General features: G+C 46.8%; 2 protein-coding genes across 2 annotated transcripts; one reads left to right on the top strand and one right to left on the bottom strand.

The window, feature by feature from the left end:
• Positions 1–91: 91 nt before the first annotated feature.
• LOC136457563 (zinc finger CCCH domain-containing protein 17-like) lies at positions 92–4,184 on the top strand. The gene is made up of 7 exons (XM_066457596.1): positions 92–608; positions 716–811; positions 1,483–1,572; positions 1,654–1,902; positions 1,991–2,170; positions 3,452–3,552; positions 3,672–4,184. The coding sequence occupies exons 1-7, from the start codon at positions 201–203 to the stop codon at positions 3,826–3,828; spliced, it is 1,281 nt and encodes a 426-aa protein (XP_066313693.1). The 5' UTR covers positions 92–200; the 3' UTR covers positions 3,829–4,184.
• A 1,691-nt stretch (positions 4,185–5,875) lies between these two features.
• On the bottom strand, positions 5,876–8,482 carry LOC136457561 (cytokinin dehydrogenase 1). Its single transcript, XM_066457595.1, has 4 exons — positions 7,821–8,482; positions 6,951–7,357; positions 6,578–6,843; positions 5,876–6,464 (listed from the first exon to the last, which is right to left on the bottom strand). Exons 1-4 carry the CDS (start codon positions 8,434–8,436, stop codon positions 6,173–6,175), a joined length of 1,581 nt encoding a protein of 526 aa, XP_066313692.1. The 5' UTR covers positions 8,437–8,482; the 3' UTR covers positions 5,876–6,172.
• Positions 8,483–20,063: the final 11,581 nt, after the last annotated feature.

The raw sequence follows: 20,063 nt of genomic DNA, 5'->3' as shown, positions 1-20,063 counted from the left end.
GCCTCGTCGGGCTGGCGCGGGGCAAAGACGTCGGGGCGCCCTAGCTACCGTTTTACAGTCGGTCGACCGAGAATAAACGTACCGCGTCCGACTTCTTCCACGATCGCGACTCTCGACAACCGCCTCCATCGCGCTCTTCCTCTTCCCGCCGCCTAGCCCTATCCGCGCGTCCGCGAGGCCGGCAACCGCTAGCCACCGCTATGCCGATCTCCTCCACCCTCGCCGCGCGCCTCCGCACCGGCCACTCTCCCGCACCCTCACCCGCACGCGCGCCCGCACGGTGGAGCCCCTACGCCAGACCCTCTGTGTCTGAGCCTTGCGGCGGCGCCAAGGCCTCCCGCCCGACCCTTCGCCTCGATCCGGCGACGACGAGGCTCCTCGGCCCTGTTCAGAAGGCGGTGCTGTCCGGATCGAGTCGCCGTGCCGAGCCCGATGCTGCATCTGCAGCACCCGCACGGCGGCGATGCGGAAACGACATGACAAACCCGAAGCCTGAGCCGAAGCCGAAACCGGCTAATGGAGACGATATGCCGCCCCTTGAGGATAAGCGCCGCTGCAGCGGTGAGGGCGGCTTCGTCTTCCTCTGCGCCCTTGCTGGACACACGGAGGTGCGAAGCTTCCCCGTCTCTCTGAAAATCCGCTCTATCGCGACGCGGTCGCGAATTTCTGTCTAGCAGTTGTGATGGGCTCTGACAGTAATCATAAAATCTGTCAGGCTATCAGTGGGATTTCGCTGCCGCTGGGTTCCGACAAGCTCTACTCCGGCAGCGCCGACGGATCTGTTCGCATCTGGGACTGCAATTCCGGCAAGGTAGCTTGGTTCTCGGCTCACAGCAATGTATCTGATTATGCACGGGCTCCAACATTCTCTGATTATGCACGGGCTCCCAACAATCTCTCTGATTATGCACGGGTAATGGTCTGCTTCCACGGAGGTTCCAGTGAGGAGGTTTTCATTGTTCGTGGCGGTTGATGTGCTAATTAGCAAAGTGTGGTGGTTCACGTGCACCCTATGCAACCAACCAAATGGTGATTCAGGATTTCTTCTGATTGGTTCTGGTGATGATGCCCTCACTGTATCACCAATCGTCAGTGGATTTCTTATGATTAGTCGGGGTGGTCCATGTGCTCTTGGTTTGGATTGGATGTTATCTGTCAGGCTAGCCATCTTGCTATTGGAGGCTCTTCGCCTGCTTCAGTTATCTGTTTGCCTGGGATCAGTTTGGGATGCTATCTGGTTGGTTGTCACTTGGTTGATACATATGGTTCCATGATCTGCAAGAGAATCTTCAGTGATTACAGCCGTCTCATTAGTGGATAGTCATGCATTTATGTAAAAAAAATAGCAATGAGAAAAAACAAAGTAAAGAAAAGACAAAAAAACATAGATAGAGATATGTGGCAGTATATCCAAGAGAGGATGGCAAAAAAAAACTAATATGTTATCATATTACAATTTTGTTCTTAATGTTTCTGGAATAGTGTGTTGATGTCATCAAGATGGGAGGCAAGGTTGGCTGCATGATCACCCATGGCCCATGGGTATTCATTGGAATTCCGAAGTCTGTGGAGGTGAAATTCTGATTCTAGTGAGAGTACACCTTTCGTATTATATATGGTGACATATTGAGGGGTAACTTTGCTTGGTACAAGGCTTGGAACACAAAGACAGGGATGAAACTAAGTCTTCAAGGGCCTTCTAGTCTGGTTTGTTCCATGGCTATCACGGATGAGGTGCTGTTTGCTGGTATGGGAGATGGTCGCATCGTGGCCTGGAAATTTCCTTCTAAGGAGAGTAACATTGAACCAGTGTTGATCCTCAGTGGCCATCAACGTCCAGTTGTTTCACTGTCTATCTCAGCAAGAAGACTTTACTCTGGCTCACTTGACAAGACCATCAAAGTATGGATTTTTCCTCAAGATATCGCTCAATTGACCACTGAATGTTATGTTGGTTCTGATGCATTCTTTATTTCTTTGTATTTACCAGGCATGGGACCTTACGACTCGGCAGTGTGTCCAAACACTCTTTGAGCATAAAGCTGCTGTAACATCTGTGCTTTGTTGGGATGAGAAGTTATTATCTTGCTCCCTTGACAAGACTGTAAAGGTCTGGACTCTGTCAGAGTCTGGAAACCTTCAAGCCAAATATACTCATGCCGAGGAGCATGTAAGAACTGCACTCCTGCTGATCATGCATTATTTTTGTTTTGTTGGATGCTGCAGACTGTGTATAACTAAATAGTTTATGGCAACAACATTTTTATAGTTGTATAACTAAGTTTTACTAGTTAAGAACAACATTTACCTATTTTGATGAATATTGGTACTGCCCAAAGTTCAGCAAAGAAGAAGTATAGCGTGCGAAAACTATATTGCTTATTTCAGTAATAATAACTGAATTTTGTGTGAATAATAACATTGCTGATTTGTTGTTTTTGTTCGTGCCTTCCAGTCCTTCTAGTTTCATTGATCAATTCTGTTTTTTGTGTGCTACTCCATTGATCAGCTTATGTCTATTCTCAATTGACAATGTAATGACTCTGTTCTACTTTTTTTTTTTGGGTATAAGAATAACCTGCCTTATACAGAAATATGATAGTTTCAATGGCTCTGTACTCCTATGTAGCGAATACTTCTAAAAATCAAGCAGATCTGTCCTCAAATGTCTTTTTCCTTTTTGTTGCCACGATCAGTTTTCCTCTGTACATCTGCTTGTCTCATGGTCTTAATTGTTGGGAGTCCATTTGCTTTTGGCCAAGAAATATGATTCATAAATGTAGTCTCTGAGGTAGGTGTTGGCATAGGCATATGCTGGAACCTCTCAACATTGGGTCTTCTTGCTTGCGTATGGGAGATAGCTTGTCTGGTTGGTCTTCTTGGTCGACTGGAGTTTATCTGATGAACCTGGAAAATTTAGTGATTGGAGTTTCTATATACTGATATAAGCCTCATTGGATGAGAACTTTAGGAGGTCTGCTCAGTTCATCTGTTTGCCTCGAAGACTTGAAGAGTGTGGAGTACTGAGTATCTTAGAATTATAAAAACAACTTCTAGAGCATTATGTTTGAACTGATTGCCTATCATAAAAAGTTTAGTCTGCATGCAGGAAGAACTAATGAAATTTCCTGGCCATTGTTCTAGCTCAGCAGCAGTTTTTTTTCCTTCTACTTTCTAGTCTACCTGTATATCAAAATGTTCCCCTCACTGTATTATTCTCTTTAGTACTTTTGACTTGGAACAAGTTAAAAAAAATATTTTTAAGCTTTTTCATAAGATGGTCTGAGAAAAATTGCTGCCTTGGTGTGCTTGATCAGGGAAATTACACAAAGGGTACAATTATGCAAGTGCAATGAGAGTGTGCTGTGTTTCCCCCTTCCTTTTAAATTGGTTTGCTCACAACAGCTCTAGGCTGTTTCCCTGCTGCTTAACCTTTCCGATTCTGTTGCAGGGTTTGCGCACACTCTTCGGCATGCACCGAGTTGGGAAGACGCCAGTTCTCTTCTGCTCCCTCCACAACAGCAATTGCATCCGTTTGCTCGACTTGCCATCGTGAGTGCATAAAAATTTCTCAGTTCCATCAGGTGGACAAACCGCTTGCAGCGTTGTTGTGGTGCTCAGTGGTTCCTTACTGAAAGGAGCTCTGCATTTCCTTGGTTACTATCTTACAGGTTCGACGGGATGGGCACACTCTTCGCCAAGAAGGAAGTGAGGACCATCGAGCTCGCAGCTGGTGGGCTGCTCTTCACCGGAGACTGCTCCGGCGAGCTGAAAGTGTGGAGGTGGGCGCCCCAGGACCAGGAGGCAGTGGTGGATGTGCATTCATAGTCATCTGTAATTCAGTGTAGCCTCATGAATGACAGCCACTGACGTGCTATGGCAGCTCTGAAGTCAAGCCTAGATGATGTAGCACAGACCATTTTATGAGGCCTGATAAGTGACGCAACCCTGATATCATGTTCACATGCGGCTCTCTTTAACTGCCCTGATTTGAGATGCGTGCCATTGCCATGTCCATCCAGAAGACAAAAGTGTCTATGGCCATGGTCGTGTGGATGCAGGCAGAAGACCAAGCGTGTAAGCTTTGTATACGAGCTCTCACCGAGTCACCATGCCGTGTGACATAGACTGCCTAACTCCAATTGACTGGTAATTGCTAGTTTAACGCCAAGAAACAAACACGTCCACCGATTCCGCCCACACGGAGTCTGAAAAATAATGTCATTCTAGATTTGAACTAGGAGTTATAGAAAATATTATATTTTCTAAATAGATTTATTATAAAAATATATTTTATGATTCATCTAATGATATTTATTATGCGTCATAAACATCAACATATTTTTGTATATATTTGATGAGGTTGAGCCCTTGAAAAACGAGACAACGACGTTCTTTTTTGGAACGAAAGGAGTACATACAAATGAAGCTGCTTGATAGTCCTTGTGATACATACATATACATTCATCCGTACCTACAACTGATGTTTGAGATCTGATTGTCCTTACTGTACATGTTATACATACGTACAAATGAAGTTTTGGGGCCTGACTGTCCGCGTTATACACATAGAGACATGCAAATGACGTTTGAGGCCTAATTATCCGTGCAGCTTGCTCAAGAGGTCTTCTAAAAAAGAATATACAATGGCTTGTTTGCGGTTTATTTCCTTTTTTTTTATTTTCTGATGATAATTGGTGTAATCTAGCTATAGGCTTTGCGTATGTGTGATGGTAACCAATAATCTACGACCACCTTTATTTATTCAGGTCAGCACTGTTGCTTAGCTTTTGTAGAGTGACTTTGTCTAAAGCTGGGAATAAACCTCTCCAAGCATGCCATTAGTCAACGTACGGCAAGTCAAGTGCAATGCATGTGGTGATTGCTGAGGAAATTAAATAAGAGAAAACTAAGGCACTGCACCTCTGGTCAACTGGAGTACTCGATCTACTTATCATCAGTTCACCACCAACCGAACTGGTCGCAAATGACCCTTTACCTGATCTTGTCGATGTCAGTTGTCAAATGCGTGCTATCTGATCATCAATCACGGAACAAGATTTTGTATTTTTATAGAAAATTAAATGACGGTGCCATCGAAGCAAAACGTGCAAACTGAGGAAGAATCAAGCACCTCGATCCAAGCAAGTTTCTTTCACAAGTGACGGTGTCTTTTCTTTTCCCCTCTCGCATTTCCCCCCTTTTTTAAGTGACCAGTTGAGGACTAGTTATTTGAAACAAAAGCAAAAAGGAAGGCTAACACAGGGTAGAGTGTCTTGTAGAGGTTTGATACTCGATTTTCTCTCTTCCCCATGGCAAGCTGATGTGGATCAAGGCAGCTTCTTTCCCTACTACAGCAAATTATAGGTTAGGATTCGGAGTTTTGGTATGAAGGTTGGAGTGTTTTCGCTGACCAGAGGGATACGGTGGCAATTGCCAATTGGCAAGGCAGTGATGACGCAGCCACGCAGGCAACCAAATTGATCGAGGGGGAGTCGACAACGACGGAGGGAGAGGAAAAGAGTGCCTATTATTGCTCCTAGTCAGTACTGAATAGGAGGATAGACTGTTGGATCATCACCCAACGAGCACAATAGAACATCCAAGTGTTCTATTTTTTTTTTAAAAATCAACTGATAACAAGTTTGTTGGACATATATATTACTGATAATGTAATACGGAAGAAGTAACTTATAGCAATGAATTGAAGTAAAAAAAATACTACCACCACAAGACTCCTAACACGATGGATGTGAAAACAAAACAACCACATGACAAATACACAACCAACCGACCATTAAAGAACTATAATCAACACGACGGATGTGAAAGTTTTACCCTTGAGGGCACATGCCCCATATGCAGATGCATGCATAGGGAGGAACCATGTGGTTCCCCTAGCGATGCCTCAAAAAAGTAAAAACAATATCCACAAATGTCGTCAACGTCAAGTTTGAGATCTGGCCAATAGTTTTTCAACCTAAACCCGGGGAGGTGCACAGATGAAATGAGACTATGATTTTACTCGGGGATGGTTTCACTTTATCACTATCTTCCATAACGTAAATAATGACCTTGACATCAGTAATCTATATACATATTAATTAACAACCGCTGGCAATTCACATTATTAACCCAAGAAAGCATGCGTTTGCGTTCGAGTTAGTGGCGATCAGTTGAAGATGTCCTGGCCGGGGGAGAGCAGCTTGTTGGGGTCGTACTTGTTCTTCATCTCCACGAAGCGGTTCCACTTGACGGTGCCGAAGTGGCGGACCCAGTCCCCGCGGTTCGTGTAACGCGCCAGGTAGCTCTTGTACTGGATCCCGGCGAGGTCGCAGAAGCGCAGGATCCTCTGGTTCTGCTCCTGCAGCCTCGCCAGGTCGTTGGCCACCGACGAGAAGAGCAGCGACACCGCGTAGAACACGTCCTCCGACGGCATCGCCGCCGACATGCTGTCGTCCCACCTGAAAATACCCAGAGAAGAGCGATCGAGTCAGAGGGCGTGCCACGCCGTGCCTAGAGCTAGCTAGTCGATCGATTTGTTCAGTGTGTGTGCGTGCATGCACTGCACACGTACATGGATTTGTTGAGGGGGTAGACGATGAGCGGGCCGACGATGTCGGTGCCCTGGAGGATCCCCTTGAAGACACCACGGTCCACGTCGGCGATGCGCGACCGCGGCACGAACATGTTGAGCCACGGGTGCGCCACTCGCCATAGCCCCAGCTTGTCGAGCGCCACCTCCTCGTTGTGCACCCGGTCCAGGAACTGCTCGTAGGTCACGTCGCGCTGGAACGAGAACCCTTCCACGAAGCTTAGCGTGTCTAGCACAGACTTGAGCTCCTGCATGCATGCATGCCCGGCCCGGTAAGACTAATTAATCACCCATCACATCCATGCAAGCTAGCATCATGGTCACGGCGACCGAGAGCTATAGACGTGGTTCGTACCTGGTCCACCGACGTGGCGTTGTCGTAGTTGAGCGTGGCCTCGATGCTGTACACGGTGGTGGCGTTCCTCTCCGCGGCGAGCGCGACGATCCTGGCGACGTCGGCGTCGGAGAAGAACCCCGTGTTCGTCAGGTCGGTGGCGAGGCTCTGGTTCACGAACACCGACCCCTCGATGTAGCTCATCGGGCCGAACGCTCCATCGGGCCGCGGGGCGATGAGCCGCTCCTGGTCGGCGGTGAACGTGGCGAAGTCGGTGTAGACGAGCCGCACCCACCGCGCCCTCGCCGGCGCCGCCTCGAGCACGATCCGGGCGCGGGTGATCACGCCGAACTGGCCCAGCCCGCCCAGGACGGCGTCGAACAGGTCAGCGTTGAGCTCCTTGGAGCACGTCATCATCTCCCCGTGGCCTGCACGCACGCGTGCACGACAAAGTCAACGCCCAACAATTGATCGAAATGCCAATGTCAACGCATCAATACTGCGAGCCAGCATGTTTATTTATTTATTTATTAGTAGTTAAAAAAGACGTCGCCGCCCCTCGCCTGCCGGCCGGCGGCCGGCCGGTGCAGCGCGGACATTAACCACCATATGCACTTCTAGTATATAATGGAGTACAATTTTAAATATGAATTTGCATTGTAGTTAACGAATTTAATCAGGTTGATTGGTAGATGGTTGCCGTCGATCGTGTCGCCCCGTGGCAAGCAACGACGGAAGTTGATCGATCGATGCAGGTGTGGCACGTAATTATCTATTACTCGTAGTACGTACCAATAATAACATTTTTTTTTAAAAAGCCGATCGGGCTAGCGTTTGCTTGTTGGTGTTGTGCGCGGATATTTTGTGCAAGGAACGTAGGTGCATCCGTACCGGTGATAACGTCCAGCTCCAACACGTTAGATATCTGTGGGCCGTGCCGGAACGCCTGGCCGCTGATGCCGGCGTTGGACAGCGTGCCGCCGACGGTGAGGTAGAGGTAGTCCGTCCAGGACCGCGGCGCCACCCCGCGCGCCAGCGACGCGCGCAGCACGTCGATCCACATCTGCTCGCCGCCGGCGTCCACGTACCGGCCGTCCGCCGACACGTTGATGCGCGGCGGGGCGGCGGCGGCGGCGGTGGCGTCGCCCAGGGACGCCATGTGGACGACCACGCCGCCGGGGGCGAAGGCCTGGCCCATGAGCGAGTGCCCGCGGCCGCGGAACGCGATGGTGTAGGGCCACCCGGGGGTGGAGTTGGCCGCGCCTAGGAGCGCCGCCAGGTCGCCCGTGGACGACGGGTACAGGACCGCCGCCGGCAGCGCCGACGTGATGTTGCCGAAGTCCGTCGAGGCCGCCACCGTGGCGTTGGTGTCGGTCCGGAGCCTGCCCGCCGCCACGAGCGCGGCGAGGGCGGGTGGCCAGGGACGGTGATCTCCAAGCGCAAGCGTGCCTACTGGTGCATGAGAACAGGCGATTAGCGCAGCCAGCAGCAGGTTAACCACCGCCATTATTAGCGACGTCGTTCACGGGGAGAGAGCGCTACACGTTATGTGTGCGTGTGTTTTTTGGTAACTAGGACGTGGTGTTTGCACCCCGTATATAAAGGACGGGCGGGGCAACACATATGTGTGTGGTGTGATACATACTTCAATTACTCGAACACAGAGAGCTTCTTTCCAAAGAAAAAATTATTCTTCATGCCGTCTAGTTTTATTCTGTTTGACCACAGAAATATAGCACACACAGGTGCTAGTTACCATCCTTCTCCAAGGATTTAGAAAAAAAACTCTTATATCTAATCCTACTTAATTACTCTCTCTGCCCTATAATATAGCACATTCAAACATTTAAAAATATTGTACATAAATATAAGCGATTCTAGGAGACAAAATAGTTGTGCATTAAATAGTTGTATAAATTTGGTAGGCATTAAATTGATACTTGCTATTTATCAACCAATCACCACTAATAATGTTGACGATGATAACGCCTGATTAGGAAATAAATTAAGGGTACACTCATCTTTTTATATTTTCCCTTAATGTATCTCATCGACTCTAAAATATACTATATTACAGGACAGAGGGAATACATTATAATTTTGGTACCTCTCCAAGGGTTTAGAAAAAAAAACCTCTCTAATGTATGCATGGTGCTTACGTGTAACCATTAGCAGTATACATATACGCTGGCTGCTGTCTGAACATTTGCAGACCAGGGACTGGAAGTTCTGTATTGTATTGGTCTTTGGCAGCTGCGACATTTACATATATGATATACTAAGGGGGGTCCTATCAGATGTTTGGACACATGCATGGAGTATTAAATATAGATTAATTATGAAATTAATTACATAGTTTGCGACTAATTTACGAGATGAATCTTTTGAGCCTAATTAGTCAATGATTTGACAATGTTTTGCTATAGTAAACATGTGCTAATGATAGATTAATTAGGCTTAAAAAATTCGTCTTGTGGAGTACTGACGGATTATGTAATTTATTTTTTTTATTAGTATCCGAACACCCTATGTAATATTCTCCCGACACACCTCCTAAATTTTAGTAGCCGGATCAGAACACCCCCTCCTTTGACCAAGCTAGCTGGTACGGTAATGGAATCCTGTACTACTACATCGAAATGTCACTATATGCTTGGCTCTTATAGCTTTCGATCTTGTCACTTTATCTCACTTTAATAACCATGAATATACAGGATTAAGCAAATGATAATATGCGGAAACAGTTATCCTTTTGATTGGGACATTATATTTTTGATCGATAATAAGCTGCGTCAACATACGTTACACGACCAAGGTACAAATGTGTTTCAGCGAAGGTGTCTGCATGTCAATTTCACCGGCTAGCGGCTACACATATTTCTACATAATGTAACAATGATCCGCATATAATTTTTTTGGCCCAATTATTTTGTTGTTTTTCAGTGGCCTCCTTGATGCCATTCTAGTAGTAAAAGTAAACAAATGTTGATGACCTAAGAATGGCCTTCGAATTCGGCATAATAGGACAAAGCATAACTATATATTTATGCTGACACAGGTTCAATGGATTACTCCCTAAATGTTGGTCGTCACGATTTGCATGCCGATAACTTTGACCCAATTTATAAAACATGCGTGTAACATTTCTATCTCTAAATAAATTTATTAAAAAACTAGATTCAAATATCTATCCAATGACACTAATTATGCATCATAAATATTAATATTTTTAATATATATCTAGTCAAAGTTGTTTGTCGGGAAGTGAAAACGACATACATTTAGGGACGGAGGAAGTAACTTTGAGTCAATGATGACTAATATCTTTCTAGAAGTTATATACATACATAACAGCCGTTTGTTTTAGAATTTAATTTGTATGACCACACTGTAATTTTGATTGGCGATACGATATGACTCAATGGATTAACTTTGAGTCAATGACTAATATCTTTCTAGAAGTAATTTTGACTGTTTTAGAAACAGCAGGGGCTTGGCGCTTGCAGTGGCTGCGACGTGCAGACGAGCGACGATGAGACCGACGACGTGTCTGCATCGCGACCGGTTCAGGATTCAGTGAACGCATGTACTCCTGCAACGACAAAACCCACACAACCCATTGTTCACAGGTAGCGCCACCGCCGTCGTGTCTACGAAATTTGTCATCACGCATTATGTACGGGTTAAGTTATTTAGTGACGGTATCCTCAAAAAGCTATCAAAAGCTATAGCAGGATGCAGTAGAAACTATTTTATTTAGCGGTTTTATAAAAAATACATTTTCTCTAACAAATTATGCACACGAACACAAAACTAAGACAGATACATGCATGAACGCAAATGGTTGCTGCCTGTCAGGCAGGTTGGCAGCCAAGCAAGTATCTGGACCTCATGCCAACGCCTGAGAATCCTTGACTGGCCAGGCAGGTTCTTAGTCATTCAACCAAACAAGCTCTGTGTCCATAGCTCTAGGAGAACATGTCTACATATTCATTATTTCAATCATTCAATTAACTAAACATACCTATGGTTGTAATCAAAACATTCATTTTATCTAGCATTCAACGAATAAACAACTAAATAATTTTTGAATGGTTTGTTCATTTATCGAGCAAATACCACAACAATGAATAGAGCAGTCGTATAGATAAATTTTGCGGCTAAGCCAAATAGCAGTGATTAGTGGGACTAAAATGTCCTTAGCCGCAATAGCAAAACAATTGGTGATAGCTTAGCGGCATGCCCTCTAAAAATCTATAGCAAAACTATAGCAGGCTATTTAAAACCATAATTGTACTTACATATTACAATGGATGTATGGTTGATGTTTTGAAAGTTGTATTTGTATGATGCACGCACACATGTTTTTGAAGTCTTGAAAGTTGTGGGGTACGACCCCAGATACCCACAGTAGATTACATGGACTGCAGCCACCAGGGGTGGTCCAGCCCATAAGACGAAGACGTACGGTGCACGGTACTGCTCGGCGTGTACCGCAAGACTCAAGGGCGATATCCTGAAGATGCTACGAGATCTATTAGGATATGTTCGATCCCATGATTCCTGTAATTTGTTATTACTTACCGGTTATTTCCCAGATCTAACCGACTTGTAACCCTACCCTCAAGCTATATAAGGTGGGTAGGGGACCCCCTCAAAACACACGCAATATCATACGATAACCAATACAAACCAACAGACCACAGGAGTAGGTATTACATCGTGCTGACGACCCGAACCTGTTTAACTCTTGTGTCTCTGTTACCCTCTTGTTCTTGATTACGCGCACCTCTGCCGATCAATTTACCTTCGTGGGATACCCCTTGAAGGACTGCCGACGACATTTTGTCGACAAAAGTTCAATAGTACAGACCCTGCAAACTGAGCATAGTCAGCTGGTTGGTTTTGTTGTGATGTAAACTATCTATCCAGTTCTAAGTTCTCGATTTGACATGAGTGATCGTATTTTTTTAGATTTATTTTAGGATTTATTAACGTTATTCTTTCGGTGTAGGCGATAGGAGATTGTGATAACTTCGTTAATCTTGAGATTGTCGGCTCAATCTTTCAGGTATGTTCATAGGGATAGGATGAGTAGTGTGCGAGCGGTTGTGGTGACTTCGTCAATTTTTAGATCTACCGAATCAATCTTTCAAATATGTTCATAGGAGTAGGGTGAGTAGTGTGCGAGAGGTTGTGGTTACTTCATCAATTTTTAGATATGCCGAATCAATCTTTCAGATATGTTCATAGGGGTAGGGTGAGTGTACGAGCGACTGTGGTGACTTTATCAATCTTGAGACTTGCATCTGCTAGTTTAGTCTTTTGGATGTGTTCATAGGGATAGGGTGAGTGTACGGGCCTATCGGTGGCTTTGTCAATCTCGAGATCTGCAGGCTTAGTCTTTTGTATGTGCTTGGTAAGGTTGCGATGGGCTGACTTTGTCAATTTCAAGATTTGTTGGCTGGGTTTTTCGGATGTGCTCAATAGGGTGTGCGAAGTGGTGACTGTGAAAAGAACGGTTGATGGCTAGAGATGGGTGAATAGCCTTTTAACAATTCTACAAGGTACACCACTAGTGAAACTTGTTAAGCAACAAGATGGCCCTAATAAGCACTACTCAAGCTTAGTCTAACAAGAGCACCCCTACACAAGACTAGAAGCAAAGCTAGCAACTAGCACACCAAACAAGCGAGCTTCTACATAATTCTAATGAGCAAGCTAAACAACAACTACACACAATAGCAAGCAATCTACTCGAATTAAGCTACTCAACTAGTCGCTACTCGAACAACTACACAAGCACAAGATGCACAAAAGTAAAGAGCAAGTGTAGTGGGATGCAAACCACGAGAGGCAAGTGGGCACAATGATTTTTCTCCTAAGGTTTGGTTGTTTGCCGACAACCTATTCACATGGCCTTATAGGTTCATCGATCGCAATCTTGCTTGCTCTTCATCATTGCACCTAGTCGATCGGTGCCAAGTCATTTGCTCTAGTTTTGGTGACTACTAGAGAAGAGCACCGAGGGATTCCCAATGTCTCATTTTAAACTAAAAAATAACAGTTACTTGAGCCTATTCTCTGGTGCCCTCCCACGGGCAGCACCAAACTTTTTCGATGATCATAGCCATGTGGTTTTCACACAAAACATCCTCACTGGTTCCACCCTCAGGTGAACTCTCTAGTGCTAGCATCAGAGGCTCCCGGTGCATTCTAGAGAGGTTCTAGAAAGGTCCCTATGAGTAAATTCTAGATAGGTGAGCCTCATCTATGTATTTGACGGTCTGTTTTGTAACATCCCACGCTTTTCTCCAAGTATACAAAATGTCGCCACGTGTCCTTGGAATTCTCAGGTGCCCTTATCTCCTGTGGAACGGGAGAATAGGTTCTCGCCCATAGATAAAAAAAATTAAACCAAATGTCTCCTTGGTGGAGCCTAAGCTCTGAAGCTCAAACCCTAGGAGTACTAGAGTTTTCTGGTGGCCCACCAGCCAGTAAGACAGAGTGATAGTTAGACCGGTTACCAAAAGGATCTAGCTATGGCAGGAGGGGTGGATAGGCCTATTTTTTGGAACTCATAAACTTCGGATCATGGAGCCTACACATAGATGCGTGAAGCCTCCGTGCATCAGAGCACAAAATTAGTTACAAGCAGAATCTAATGAATGAAACTTAGATAAAATGTGGTACCAGCCTTCCTAGGGGAGTATGTTGAGCTTCTCAAAGCATTGGTTGCACCTAAAACTCAGTGGATCAAGTAGATCAGGTGCAAACCCTAGAAATCAATTCAAACACAAGTAATAGAAATAAACAAGCACAACACAAGTGACGCAAGGATTTATCTTGTGGTTTAGCTCGCCACAAAGGATTGACTACGCCCATGTTGTTGAGGAAGCCACTAAGGCTATGGAGTCTCTTTCAACTCGCTCCTCTTCTCTAACCCACCACCAGGGTAGTAGGTTAGAGGGTTCTACTAAGTCACAAAGGGCAATACAAATGCCCAATGCTCAACCACAAGTTGGTAGCTCCTGGGCAACCTTTAGTCATCTAGGAGCCAAGCTCCAAGAGTAACAAATACACCAAGCGGCTAGGGCTTCACCAAGTGCTCAAGAATGAAGGAGCTTGATCTTCTCTTGCTTTCCCACACTCTCTTTTGCCAAAACCTTCAAGGAATCACTAATATTTTGGCCTAAGGTTGTTGGATTAATGGAGGAGAGAGGGAGAGTAGTTGGTCATTGGAGACAAGTGAATGAGGAAGATAACCATTGGGGGAGGAGGGGAGAGTTTAAATACTCCCCATCAGCTCCCACTTTGGCCTAACAGATAGAGTGCGGAGGCTCTTCCTCCAAGCACGGAGGTTCCTGTGCACCAGAATGGAATCAGATTGGAAGCTCCTAGCACTTTATGGCTAGGTGTATGTGATAAGTAGATGGATTATGAGCACTTGGATCTTCCCAGCACACTATTAGTATCCTCCTTGATAGTACGACTTGTCCTAAACTCAATTTCAAAAAATAAAATAAAGTAAACTAACTCTTTGAGCCTTTTTAAACCATCCTTTTGAGTTGGGGGTCTCCCTTAGTGTTTCTTTGCACCCATGATACATGGTACACTATCAAACACTTACAAAAACCATTAGACCTTTAATTGTGTGGTCAACATCACCAAAACCCACTTAGGGCTTGATTGCACTTATAGTTATTGTGGGGGCGCCTAAGCTCTGGTGGTACCACTTCGGTGATCACCGGACTTATCAGGTGAGTGCAAAGCCACCTCTCTAAGCCCCTGGTTGGTATTTATTAACATGTCACTTGTTTTAAGTAGCCACCTATTATAAACCTATATCTCCTAACATTACTTTACTAGGTTGTCATCCCTAGTGATGATGTCAGAGATGTTTGTTGGTACTACACAACATTACTACTAGAATAATACTAAGTAGTTCTTTATCATTTTATGTGACTAGAAAGAATATATAAATATATGATTAAAAAAGATCTGCAAGCGCACAGATAATATACCATTGTAGCACTTTACCTAAGAGTATTCCAGGTATCGTTATTTATATTTTTAACAAAGAAAAGGTCTAGCATGGATATATATTAATAACTTTTACTATTGAAGAAGAAGTAAACTATAACCAATGTTCTACTCATAACAGGGGTAAGTCATAGGATAAGATATATGATGAGTATTTATCAATAATAATGATAAATCACTCAAAGTACTCATTCCTATGGCATTAGCATGGTCAGGTAGAATATTAGAGGAATAATTCCTAAGTTATTCTTAATTACAAGTCAAAGCATACATTGATTAGTGCAATTATACCTAGTAATCATTGTTAAGATCATCCTTATATCTACACATAAGGGATATTACTAAGGAAGATTAAGAACAGAGCTTGCTCTTGCTTCGTAACCGGACCCTATGTGCGCCTATATTTGGGGAGTGGACTACGAAGGACTCAACGGGAGTGTCACATCTGTGATCTACCACATGACCTAGAATATAGGGTGTATCCATAGGTAAACAATGTATAAGCGCCACGCTTACATAATGTCGACCACTGTCGGGGACCTAATACCGGGGTACCCAATGAGGTGGAACTAATAACCATTGAACGTTGACGCTTCCGGTCAGACAAGAACGCTACTACACTTCTTGCCCGAACAATAAAAGATTGGTTCTGCCTTGCCCGACCCCCAAGGGCTAAGGCTCCGCCTCGCTCGATGTCTGAGGGTTGGCTTCGCCTCACCCGATGGCTGAGGGTAGGCTCTGCCTCATCCGAACGCCTAAGGGCAGGCTCCGCCTGGCCCGATGGCTAAGGGCTGGTTCTGCCTCGCCCGATGGCTAAGGGCTGGCTCCGCCTCGCCCTCTTGCCTGACACTTGAGGGGTGGCTCCGCCTCGCCCGATGGCTACACCTTGTTCCATCATAAATACAAGCATAGGGTACTACAAGACATTTGAGTCAACCACAGTACCGAGGGCCATGCCCTGCATGCCTGTAGAAAGGTACTGTCAGGATACGATAGGATGGGCGCTTTAGGCCCTTTCTGACCCAACAGAGCCCGAACAGTGTTGTAGCGCTGACTTTTGTCCCATAGTGTTGTAGGCGCCGTCATCAGCCCTCGAACGCGGATACTAACACGAGCATATGACAACCACTATGATCCAAGATAGAGCTCACATCATCCACAGTGATGGACGTATGGTCACTTCCCCATCTACTCCCCGAAGGGTCATAGCTCGGCTCTCTGGCACGCTGCACCGTCCACCGGTGTAGGATGGGATGCACCCACTTGCTGAAAGAGGCCAGGGCATGGCCCCATGAGGATAAATGAACACGCCATTCCTAGCATGATCTACCATGTTAGCAGGGTAGGCACAGTGGAAAAGGAAGACCCGGCTTCCTTGAAGGACCTTCTCTACCTTTGGTTTTTTCCTCTTTCTCCCGTCTATAACCCCTACTCCCCCTTGGTCTATAAAAGGGAGGACAGGGCACCCCACTAAGGGGACGTATCATTTTAACACATAAGACACAACCAAGCAACAACCAAGCTCTTGGCGTCCTTTTGACCTTTCCATCAGAGACTTGATACATGTCCCTCTCTCGACCATTTGTACCCCCTACTATAAATCTTTTTTTGGTACTAATAACACAAGCAGCAGCAAACTAGACATAGGGACATTCCACCCAAACCAGTATAAACTTTGTGTCCTTTAGTACACCATCCGAGCCTAACGCGCAACAATTATAAATTTACTAGCCGGTGCTTGTTTGAAACACCGACAGTTGGCACGCTAGGTAGGGGCCTTTGCGCGTTCCAAATCAAGCCTCGGATGGCTTGCCACGTAATCAGCTGGGCCCCGAGCGCACACATGCATTTCGATGATCTAGACTTCATCGTCACGGTGGGGGGAGAGTTGGCGTTGGCCCACGCCGCCACCCAGTCTCTCCCCTCCGTTAGCTTCAACTATGGGAGGCTTGAGCGCCAGCCGGTGTCTCCCCTAGACCCTAACTATCTAGGGAGGACCCACACCACCTCACCCTCTCTCTAGAACACTCTGCACGGTGCGCCCCGATGGCGCTTCCATTCAGTCTCCGCAACGCCACGGCGACCGTTAGCCACCTTGTGGCATAGCACACGATCCCATCCCCCATGAACAACAAGTTCGTAGGGATGATCGAAAGCATCATAGAATCCCTCCACGGCCTCCTCACAGAGGGGCCGGGGTCGAACTCTAGCTCTAACTCTAGCAGGGGGAGCCATCACCCCTCCCAGGAATGTTTCATGGCAGAAACCCCCGAGGGACATGTCGAAAGTGTCTCCATGGAGGAGACTACTCTAGTAGGCAACCTCAGCGGCAGAACTAAAGGGGGGACAGCCACCCCGCCTCATGTAGGGGTGGAGCAGCTGAGAGCCTGAAAGTGGGAGATAGATGAAGCCAGACAACAGCTTGTTTGGGAGTACACGGAGGTTGATCAGGAGATCAAATGTCGTGAAAACGGTGGGCGCGCACGTGCTGTGGCCCATGACGTAAATCGAAGGATCATCGATGACGATGAAACCCTTCCTCACTTCACTCAAGCAAGCCAAAACATCGCCGCCGTAATGGCCTTGCTTCATGGCCTTCCAGAGGCCACAATGCCCGAGGATCATCGGGCCCACCATGAAATACCCACGCTGCTCGAGCGTACGACGACGTAGCAGGTGGAAAGCTCATTGTCCCGGCAATGTGAGTTCAACACCAGCCAGCGTATGCCCTCGGTGTGTCCTGCCAGGGACACATCAGTCCACCAAGCACCACAAGGCACTGGGCAACGCGCTACGATCCTAGTACATCAATGTCTTGGCCACAACCGCGACACATGCAGCACCATCGACACCCACAGACGCGCCTATAGCAACCCAAGGGAAGGAGCTCACCGCGGCTATCATCCTTGATGCGGCAGATGCTACGATAGTAGCGAGGACCGAAGCTTGAGCCTTAGCCTCCCAGGGCCTCAGGCCTTTAGCCGACACATCCTCAACGCTGTATTCCCGCCAAGGTATCAATCGCCTACCAATATCCCTAAATACTCTAGGGAGACAAACCCCGGACTTTGGCTAGAAGACTATTGGCTTGCCTATAAAGTCGGTGGTGCAGATAATGATGACTTCATTATCCGCAACCTCCCACTATTCTTTGCCGATTCGGCACGAGCGTGGTTGGAACACCTGCCGTCTAACGCAATCTAGAGTTGGGTGGATCTAAAGGATATCTTTGTGGGAAACTTCTAGGGCATGTACAAACGCCCTAGGAACCCATAAGACCTCAAGAACTATCATCAAAAGGCTAGTGAGACCCTTCGTGGGTACATCCGATGCTTCTCTCTATAGTGCAATGAGCTCCCTAACACCGCCGATGCTGACGTGATAGGAGCCTTCCTATCCGGGATGACCTGCGAGTCCTTGGTTCATAAGCTAGGATGCAAAGGCCCACAAACCACCAAGGAAATCCTAGACATCGCTACTAGCCATGCCTCAAGAGAAGAGGTGGTCAGAGCGATCTTTGATTACCTCAAGGGCAAGGCAAGGTGGGACGAGGGTGTCGGCGAAGGCACCTCCAATCGTTCCACCAAAAGAAAGAATAAGAAGCAATGGCATGAGGACTCGCTCGTGGCCGCTGCTGACCATAAGGGATGACGAAAGCCCATGGAGGGTGCCCTGAACCACTTTGAAAAAATGCTCGAGGGGCCATGCCCGAACCATGCCTTTCCCATAAAGCATCTACTCAAGGACTACAACCTCATGCGGAAGTTCTTTTCTAGAAGCTCCAACAAAGGGGAGCAGGGGAAGGAACCTGCCCCCACTACGGACAACGCCGAGGAGAAGGACGACGACTTTCTGATGCTGGACGACTGCCTCATGATCTTTGGAGGATCAACGGCCTACGACTCCAAACATCGCCAGAAGATCACACGCCGCCAAGTCTACATGGCTCAACCAGCCACACCTCCCTTCCTCTGGTGGTCGGAGTCTGCCATAACCTTCGATTGGACCAACTATCCAGATGCTATCCCACACCTAGGAAGGTATCTGCTTGTGGTCGACCCGGTTGTTGGCCCAAAGCGACTCACCAAAGTACTGATGGACGGAGGTAATAGCCTCAACATCATGTATGCCAAGACGCTCGACATGATGGGCGTCGACCGGACACGCCTCCACCCACCCCGAGCGCCTTTTCATGGCATCATGCCTAGGAAGCAGGACATGCCACTTGGGTAGATCGATCTGCCCATTACCTTTGGAGATCAGTTCAATTACAGGACTGAGACTCTCACCTTCAAGGAGGTTGGGTTCCCCAGAACCTTCCACGCAATCCTAGGATGATCATGCTATGCGAAGTTCATGGTCATCCCCAATTATACATATCTCAAGCTGAAGATGCCAGGCCCTCATGGGGTCATCACCATCGGCACCTCCTTCCAGCGCGCCTGCGAATGCAAGGTCGAGTGCTGTGGCCATGCCACAACAATCGTCGCCTCCAGGGAACTCGTCGCTCTCAGGGAGGAGGTCGCCGAAGAAGCACCCGACGCGAAGAAATTGACCGGGTCAATCAAATCAACAGAAGGATCCAAGGGGGTCCTCATTGATCCCAACAGCTTCGAGGGTAAAATGGTACGCATTGGTACCACGCTTTCCTCTGAATTGGAAAGCGCGCTCATCGACTTTCTCCGTGACAACAAAGACATCTTTGCGTGGAAACCCTCGGATATGATAGGCATTCTGAGGGAGGTCGCCGAGCATACCTTGAGAATCTATCTAGGCTCCAAGCCGGTGAAGCAACGCCTATGTTGCTTTGACAAGGAAAAGCATAGGGCCATCGGTAAAGAGATAGCAAAACTGTCGACCACCGGATTCATCAGGGAAGTACACCACCTAGAGTGGTTAGCTAATCCTGTTCTTGTACAAAAGAAGAGCGAGAAATGGAGGATGTGTGTTGACTATATGGGCCTCAACAAAGCGTGCCCAAAGGATCCTTTTCCTTTGCCACACATAGACCAAATAGTTGACTCTACCTTGGGGTGCGAAACCCTCTGCTTCCTTGATGCGTACTCTAGCTACCATCAAATCACGATGAAA

This window comes from Miscanthus floridulus, chromosome 6 (assembly GCF_019320115.1).
Source record: "Miscanthus floridulus cultivar M001 chromosome 6, ASM1932011v1, whole genome shotgun sequence".
Taxonomy (NCBI): Eukaryota; Viridiplantae; Streptophyta; class Magnoliopsida; order Poales; family Poaceae; genus Miscanthus; species Miscanthus floridulus.
The sequence above is the reverse complement of the archived record's forward strand: the minus strand, read 5'-3'. Positions and strand labels throughout refer to the sequence as shown.

Coding starts and splice junctions, on each gene's coding strand:
- LOC136457563 (XM_066457596.1), top strand. CDS start 201: ATGCCGATCTCCTCCACCCTCGCCGCGCGCCTCCGCACCGGCCACTCT. Junction 609..715: donor CCCTTGCTGGACACACGGAG/GTGCGAAGCTTC, acceptor AAAATCTGTCAG/GCTATCAGTGGGATTTCGCT. Junction 2,171..3,451: donor ATACTCATGCCGAGGAGCAT/GTAAGAACTGCA, acceptor ATTCTGTTGCAG/GGTTTGCGCACACTCTTCGG.
- LOC136457561 (XM_066457595.1), bottom strand. CDS start 8,436: ATGGCGGTGGTTAACCTGCTGCTGGCTGCGCTAATCGCCTGTTCTCAT. Junction 7,358..7,820: donor GGAGCTGGACGTTATCACCG/GTACGGATGCAC, acceptor GCGTGCGTGCAG/GCCACGGGGAGATGATGACG. Junction 6,465..6,577: donor TACCCCCTCAACAAATCCAT/GTACGTGTGCAG, acceptor GGGTATTTTCAG/GTGGGACGACAGCATGTCGG.